At 42.8% G+C, this 9,029-nt stretch overlaps 1 protein-coding gene across 1 annotated transcript; it reads right to left on the bottom strand.

Annotated features, from left to right (window-relative positions):
• Positions 1–3,001: 3,001 nt before the first annotated feature.
• Positions 3,002–5,510, bottom strand: LOC119788596. The gene is made up of 2 exons (XM_038293108.1): positions 4,953–5,510; positions 3,002–4,916 (listed from the first exon to the last, which is right to left on the bottom strand). Exons 1-2 carry the CDS (start codon positions 5,135–5,137, stop codon positions 4,250–4,252), a joined length of 852 nt encoding a protein of 283 aa, XP_038149036.1. The 5' UTR covers positions 5,138–5,510; the 3' UTR covers positions 3,002–4,249.
• Between the last annotated feature and the right edge of the window lie 3,519 nt (positions 5,511–9,029).

The following is a 9,029-nucleotide window of genomic DNA, read 5'->3' as shown; positions in this document are numbered from 1 at the left end:
TCGGCCTGGAGCGATTAAAGCTAATTAAAGAAGGACTCCCTAATGATCAGTAGATATAACCTCTTTTGTATTCTAAAAAATAGCTGGGATACAACACATTTATAAATCGAACATATTTACCATCGGTACCTCTGCACAGACAGCATGCTCAGAAATTCATAACTTACCTTTTTTTTTTTTATTATGCTAAGCCTGAGCCCCTGGCTTAGGAATGTGCTCCAAGTGCAGCCTGAGGGGTTGAGTATTACCAGACAACACACAGGCAAAAATGCAAACCTTGTCATACAACACTGCTTGGACAACCGAACACTACCTTCATTTAAAAAAGGTTTTATAATTGTTGGTATTGTGCCAATGTCTTCATGACTTGTTGCAGCTGAGGAGTTTGTTATATATGTTTAAATAAACCTTGAGTTGCTCCATCTAGACCTGCAGTGATAGGTACAGAATGTGTGAAAACCTATCAGATCTATCATTAGGAGTTGAACTTTCAGCTTTTCCTTTGATCATATATTTAAAATCATTTCTAGCAGGACTGATTATATGCTCTTATTAAATATTAAACATTAGGCCAAAAATCTAACCATGAATCATTTAGTGAGGTGATTGATTTCAACGGACTTATGAAAATTTGTCTCTGGACATATCTTGGTTATATCAAAAGTTGCATAAAATCAAAAATGAATGGCAGCCTTCTTCTTCATAATGTCAAAGTGTCCATCCTGTGAAGGTGTGCAAGAGTCAGTCTTGGATCTTAATGCCATAATGGTCATAGTGTGAAATGGATTGTGAAATACAAATGACACAAGTACTGTTAAAAATCCTGGGCTACAATTCAGCTGGGAAACTTTCACCTCCACATAACCTGGACCTAAGTGTAAGACACTGATTAGCTACAAAATGAGTTATATTCTCCAAATTCCCTCTTTTCCTCTTCCCTGATAATACAGCGACATGTATGAGAATGTCTGTACAATGGGAACATTCACACATTTGATGCAGTCAGTGTACTCACCCTTTTCTCTAAAGACCGGGTGGCTTCTGTCATTTCTGTTGGCAGGATATTTGAACAAGGATCTCAATCTCCCCTTTTCTCTGGTATTTTCCTCCACATTTATCATCTTGGAGCATATAAAGGACTCAAAAGAGTAACTTTTCTTTTTCAAAATGTTAACCTAAGACAGCCAACATAATCTTTGATAACCCTGATCATAAAAGTATCTTACTCATTGTGCTTCAGGAAGAGTAGATATTAGAATTTTTTCCATATAATATATATATATTTTAAGAAGCTTGATGGAGGATACCCAAATGTTTCACTCAAGCCAAACACAAATGTTATATCACGCTTAAACATCTCTGAAACTTTTTTAAATAATCCTCATCCTTAGTATTTTGTCATACAGCAAATAGAAAAAAAATAGGTTATCCTAACAAGCCAACAAGCGAAGTTAAGCCTAGATGTACACAAAAAAATATTTATAGTTATTAAAATTGAAGAAAGTTATAAAGAGTTTTTCTAAGAATAACATTTCCTCAATTCATTGTATTGCTGTGATTACAGGTCACTTACTTAAGCACTGATTAAAATTCAGCTATTTTTGGGCATTAGCAGCCTCTGTTTGATAGCAGACAGACAAACTGTGCGTGAGAGAGAGGGGTGACATAAGGCAAGGTCAACACGCTAGGACTCAAACCTGTGACAGCTATGTTATGGACTGAGGCCTCTATGCTTGGGTTGCACGCTTTGCCTCTGTGCCAAAGCTGCGCATCAGAAAGTTAAGAGTCAACCAGGCTTTTATGTCTTCAAGACATGCCTGTAATCTATGTAATGGGTTAGCTTCATCTGGATTTATAGACAGATATAGCTGAGTTTCATCAGCATAACAGTGGAAATAAATCCCATGCTGTCTAATAATTCTACAAATTGGGGTCATTTATAGTTAAGAGAATTGGTCCTAGCACTGAAACTATTCAAAAAGTAATTATGGTGTAAGTGGTCGCATGTATATGCAAATAAAACTTGGCTAGGGGTTTCTTTCACATGAACCTCATGGCTTTTATTAGTTCAGGGAGATCGGATTGCTTCCATAGCGACCTTTTACTTGACTGTATTAGTGGCTCAAGTGTGTCTTGTTCTTTTACAAACACTCCATAATTCCATATGGCGTATGTTCAGCCAGTTTTTTGACCAGTCACACACATTGGTACCATGCACTTTAGATTATGGTCAAGGTATTGGTACTTATAGTGAAAAAAAATGCTCAGTAATGCTGGTTTACTAAATGCGGCACTTCCATAAAACCTGTTGGCAGAGAGATGTTGGAAACTTGACTTTCAACTCCAAAGAAATGTTGACATTCATCTGAGAGGGAGGTTTAGGACATCTTAGCTTAGTACTCTCATCTTTAGCAAAGACAGGACACTGACTTTGTCCTGGACATGTCTGCGTGAGTTGGCTATGGGTTCAGTACAGATGTTGTGGATTTTCTCCAAAGCAATTTTTGGTTCCTGTTAAGAGGATGTTTGGGAACCAGTCTCTATCAAAGCTTTTCCCTCCCCTCAACTATTAATTTGTATGCTTGGACACAGGACTCTATGCTGTCAGCTTATTTAGCCTGATCTCCCTGGCTTACACTCCCCTGTGGAAAGTTTAGTGACTGTCTGCTGGACAGCTGTCAACGCTGCAGATTTTCCCACAATTAGATGTGACGTAACATAGTGTCGTCTATAATTCTCTTCTTGACGACTTAAAATTGAAGCTAAGTTTTATAAAAATTCAAAGTTCTTAAAAAGCAGAAAAAGTCTCAAACAAAGATCAAAAAATTTAGGCAGAGGCAGCTGAGTCCGGGTCCAGTGTGTTTATTGCTAAACACAACACATTCACACTGAGCTGGTCACCGGTGAGCCGAAGCTGAACAAATGGTGAACACAGCTCCCTTTTATACATTTCTTATCGGTGGAAAACCCCCTTCAGAACATATTTCAGTCTTTGGTAAAGGTCACATTGATATTTATCTGCAAAACACGGTGACATTCATAGACACATCTCATTCTTGTGAGAGCAATCTCTCAGGCCATGAAAACATCTGGTGCATTCAAATCAGAAACTTATGACGGTTTAGTCACAAACATGTCAGAACACATCTTTCCCTTGCTTCAAGCCATGTCAGTCTGGCCTACTGCTCCCCCCTCGTATCTTAGTCAAAGCATCACCCTTTCTGGGACCATTACCGCTCCGTGTGCCTTGAAAATAACAACTCTTTTTGTATGGCCAAATTTTGCTGAGCTGGGCAACCTTGAGATGTCAAATATTTCATTTTTATTGAGTGTGCTTTCTTATCACTAAGGGGCCTCAACCCTGCGTTGTCCTGCAGACTTCACTCCTATTGGGGCCAGGTGCAATAGTTACACATACTCACTGCTCTGCTTTTCTCCTCTCTGGCCTTGAATGGCTCCATTCATTGCTCTGTTTTTTTTCTTTTCCTTTTTGGCCTTGAATTGCTCTTATAACAGTATTTGGGAAAACAACTTTAAACTTATAAAACATTAACTTTATTTTATCTTATGATTAGTGCAGATTAATACACAACATTCCCCCCTTTGATCCTAAAAGGATCAATTACGTGATTATGCAGGTGATAACTAATCTAAAACACCTTAAATGTGAACTCACCCAAGTGACAAAAGTTTATATATATATATTGTGCACACTAAACCAAACGTGAGATTAAACACACACCATATAGTAGAAGTGAGTAATATAAGATGTGGTGGTGTCTGAGTAAATATTAAACTAATAAAATGCAGAAAACAGAATATACAAAAACAAAGAGGGATCCCCCTCTTGGCTCCCTTAAGAGGACCCGTCCTCGTTGCTTACTTTTTTTGTAGCAAGATTTTCTAATTCTGTTTTCTCAGCAGAGGCAAATACCAATGCCCAAGCAGCATCTTGTGTTACGAGGTCACTGCATTTATCCCCTACATTGGTGGTATTTCACACCCATACATACACAAACACAAACAAAAAGCTTCATCAGGCCCGGACTATGCCAGGCAAACACATCTTCTAGTGGTCAAAGGACCGTCATTACAACCAACATAGGAGTAACCATGTGGCACTCTCCTGCACAGTAATTGTACTGTCACATAAAGTATACAATCCTACCAATATGTTTAACAAAGGTATGCATAATCATCAATAATCAGCATTGTCCTTATATCCAGTTATGGCGTTGAAGTTGATATATTAATAATAATAATAGCCTCCATAATTCTGTCCATAATTCTGCCCTCCGTTCGGGCCCCCCTGGGTATAGGGAGCCATATGCTGCAGATCAGCGGTCAGCTGCATCACCTGCTCTTGTAGGTCGATAATGGTCTGCTGTGCATCTCGAAGTTGCACCACCTGCTCTTGTAGGTTGATAATGGTCTGCTGTGCATCCCGAAGTTGCTGCCTCAGTTCCAGATTGTCTCGGGTCAGCTGCCGATTCCCAGCCTTTACTTTGCGTTTGTACAGGGTGCGGCGCATCCGTTCAAAGGACCGACGTGGCTCGGGGTGCGCCAGACCCTTCATGAATTGGGCATAAACTGCTGTGGTCATAGAGGTGATTTCAGGCTTAAGGTCAGCGTTGGTATCATAGGACTCCAGCGGATGAGCCAAGAACTTTGCAACATGATGAGCTTCGGCAAGATCAAGCTTTATGTCATCTGCTATGACCATGAACATAGCCAGTACGCCTGGAATGGGTGGTGGCGGATAATTATATTGGTGGGGTGACGGTGGTCGTCGATCCTCGGAATTCTCAGGACTGGCAGGGGTGCTGGTTGGGCCGAAATCGATACTGAGGTTCCCCGGTGATGACGAGATGGACAGTGGCTTCCCAGTAGGTAATGGTGGTTGATCATCAGGCTGCCTGCTGGGTGTCATCATCGGTTGATCCTCAGGCTGCCTGCTGGGTGTCATCATAGGTTTGCTCCAACCCGAAGGTGCACTGCTTGGCCCCTCTGCAGGATCTAGTAGGTGCCTGGGAGGAAGATATGGGCATCCTACCCCTAGTGATGGGCCTAACGACGCCAGTGCAGCTCGTAAATTCATTTGGTTTTCTTCATATTCATCATAACTAGCCTCTGCCATGTTCAATAATCTACCTGTGGGGACATAGTATGGCAAATTTAGGCATCATCTGAAGGCATATTATCTCTTATATCTATGGATTATTCAGCATGCAAGTTGCCATATCTACGTGAGTAAGTATATAAGTCATTGTTATGCAAAATATTTATATATATACACTGTTGTTATTAAAGAAATGCACGTACCTGGTGAGGGTGGAAGGTGATCATGGTTATGTTTTATATCTCTTGGTCCAATTGTATCTCTACAACTGGGAACTGACCAGTTACACTTACAACAAGTCTTGAGACCAGTCCCCGAACAAGGGGTATGATGCAACACACAACTATCAATATAATCAGTATTACTGCCCCTAAAATCATTCCTGCTGCCTCAAGATATTTTCCCCTTCCAAGTTTGTGAAACCAATCCCAGAATCCCTTCAGCTGGGTGTTCCAATTAGACTGCAGCACATGTTCATCCCTCATTCGTTTCATTTCCTGTAGGACTCCTGTGAGGCTACCATTTACATCTGTGTGCATGGGGATTAAAGTACAACAATCTTCCCCTATATAATCACATATTCCTTGGTCTCCAGCCATGCGGGATTCTAGCACGAACCTATGTTGTAGAACCATTAGTGAAGTTGCATGCAATTGTTCCTTTACCAAATCCAGGCCGTTTATTGTAAAGTTTATAAATCTTTGTTGATTATACCATAGGAGATTCACCCATCTACTATTTCGAGCTATGTACTGCGCATTGGCAATAGTTCCCCAAATTGGCACCGCACCAGCCACTCTTCCGCTTTCTATCCAATCACTCCCTATGGCAACCTGGTCTTTAGGTACTCCATATGGGATCTGATCCCAAGAAATATATACCTCATCTGATTTCTTCCACTCATGTTTAGGGGAAGTACTTCTTTTAGCGCGGTTGGGTATCTCATTAGATGTTACATTTGTACTTATTAGGTTATTTACTATTAACTTGAGTTGTCCTGTCAGCATTACTGGTGCACAGATGCCTTCCCACTGAGGGGGTAATGTGGCCAACATTTGTGTCTCATTATGGCACATCCAAAAAATGTCACCTAAGGGGACAGATCCCCTCGCCAGGCTCAGTATTCGATACTGAGATACACTTGAAGGTTGGAACTCATAGATGACATGTCCCCCATCTGGTACTACTTGTTCACAGCGTACGGTGGCATTGGGACTCGTTTGACAAAACTTAATGTGGTAGGTGAGGTTCCCTTCTGCTGTTGGTGGGTACCATGTCCTATTACTACATGTAACCAGTCTATCCGTTGTCCACATCTGTCTAGAGGATCTATTAGTCACTGTTTCCAGTTCTTTCCCTCGGGCTATACAAAACGGAAAAATCAGTTCAGCCGGTTTTTGTACTACTGGTGGAAGAGAGAAAGTGCTCATTACATCATTTATTGAGAAGTTCAGCGCTCTGGGGCATATCGTGTGGTCTTTTGATAATGATGCAAGACCTCCGGCCATCTGCATGGCACAATGGGCAAAGCACTCCGTTACATCTGGGCAGTCGCCTATTTTACTTCCGGGAATAATCTGAAGGGCTGGTAATTTTTTAGCATTATAGCAGGCTATACAATCATCTTTAGGGCGCTTTTTGGCTTTGAACATTGCCTGGACAGAGTACTGAATCCATTGTTGGAACATATTGGTCTCCCAGTGTGCAGTCTTTAATTTGTCTAGATCTCTTTTCTGCCTTTTGTTTACCAATTTTACCATTCTATGCGCTTTCCCTACCGTCATTACCTGCTCTGTTAATGTGTTTTGGCATATGTTCATTTTGCATCTTACCTCAATGATCACCATCCCATCCTCACGGCAGTCCATGCTTTGTGGAACTCCAAGCCAATGTTTCCCCATTGAGTTACCTAAAATTTCTTCAGACATTACATAATCATATCCTTTGATTTGCACATGCATTAGTGATAAATTTTCTCCATCATTATTATTGATTACCCCTCGGTTAGTAGCTAGTGTTACCATTGCTAGTGCACATGTTTGTGTGTGACGCATTAAATGTGTGTGTGCACTGTTAGTATTAATTTTCATAAGATCCCCCCTTGTTAACCCACAAAGGGTTAACACAACAAGAAAGTTAATCAAAGTCTGAAGAAGGCGCATACGGGAGATGCCCAGACGGCGATGGGGCGGGCGGGACCGAGTGGATCGGCGGCCCACTCGCTTCGGAGGAGGAAGGGGAAAGGGAGGGGATGAGAGGGGAAGGTGCAGGTGAGGGATATGAAGGGGACAGGACTCCACCAGCATCTGATGGGCCAGAAGAAAGAAGTTCGTCCAGTGCCTGAACGACGGATGGATCTGGGTGAGACCCAGAAGAAGTCTCAGTGGCAGAAGGATCATCATCATTGCCACCAGAATCAGAAGGTGGATGGGAAGCATAAGAATGAACACTGTCATCCTCAGAGTCCCCTGACCCTGGCGATTGGCGAGCTGCCAAGCGGGCCGAACGTCTTTGGACGCCTGACGTTGAGGGGAGTGGGGATGCATCAGTGCCCGACACCGGTGCAACATCTAAAGTTTGTGAGCTAGTAGAGGGGTGCTGCGGAGGGAGACTTGTTGCTGCCCTGTCAGCATGCGCAGAGCCCGTCGGTCCTGGATCGAGTCCAGGTGGGTCTGGAGGCCGATGCCTGGTGCAGTGGTTTTTGTGAAACCAGAAGGGCTTACCTTCGACTTTCAGGGCAGTGGGAGTGGTAAGCACAACTTTAAAGGGGCCTTCCCTACGAGGCTCGTTCCACTGACGTCTAAAGACTCGTATGAACACACTGTCACCCACTTGAACGTCCCTGACGTCCACTGGAATGTGTGTCTCGTCTCGGCTGTGAGCTGCTTTCACCTGTTGAAATATAAGCCTGTGAATGCGGGTTAAGGACCTGAGGTAGTCCCCCATTTCACGCTCAAGCTGTGCTAGGGAAATCTCTGCCAGCTGGGGTCCTCGAACCTGTGGGAGAGGCATTGGTCGACCTGTAAGCATTTCATGAGGAGTGAGATGGGTTATGCGGTTAGTTTGAGAACGCATTGCCATTAATGCAACAGGCAAGGCGTCCACCCAAGTCAAACGGTTGTTGCTGTCAGCTATTATCTTAGCGATCTTCGATTTCAGGATCCCGTTAGCTCGTTCCACGGATCCCTGTGACTGGGGATGATACACACAACCAAACTTTTGTTTTATGCACAACAGTTTAAACATTTGCTGGATCACCTGTGAAACAAAATGTGGTCCGTTATCAGATGATATTGTGTCAGGCATGCCAAATCTGGGAAAAACTTCTTTACAAAAAAAACGTGCTGCTGCTTTGTGGTCATTATGAGCAGTGGGACATGCTTCTACCCATCTGCTAAACCTACAAACAACCACCAACATATACCTCTTTCCCTGAACCCGAGTTATCATGTCTACGTAATCCATCATCAGATGGCGGAACGGACCGTCTGGCATAGGGATATGTGCTAAGGGTTGAGTAAACATTTTACGCACATTGTACTTAGGGCAATGTGGACATAAGGCCAGTTCTCTGTCTACCATAGGTGTCATATAAGGTGACCACCAAACTGCCTGTAACTTTTGAACAACTTGGGCTCGTGAACAATGATCAGGTCCATGCATTATTTTAATGGCTGTCGGTAATAAGGACAAAGGTAGTACAAAATGTCCTCGAGAACTACGCCACAATCCATCGTGGGGGTGTGTTAACCGAGCCGCCCCCCTTTGTACCCACAGGCGTTTTTCTGCTTCAGATACGTTATTTTGGGCTTCTATTAAGGAGGCCAAATTAGTAATGGGTTCACACTCAGCTACATGAACCATTGGTCCCTGTACTGCTGAACCTGTGGCTTCTTTAGCTGCCTCATCT

Source organism: Cyprinodon tularosa, unplaced genomic scaffold (genome assembly GCF_016077235.1).
Source record: "Cyprinodon tularosa strain WSP-4 unplaced genomic scaffold, ASM1607723v1 ctg320, whole genome shotgun sequence".
Taxonomy (NCBI): domain Eukaryota; kingdom Metazoa; phylum Chordata; class Actinopteri; order Cyprinodontiformes; family Cyprinodontidae; genus Cyprinodon; species Cyprinodon tularosa.
Note: the sequence above shows the minus strand (reverse complement) of the source record. Positions and strands in the feature narration are given on the sequence as shown.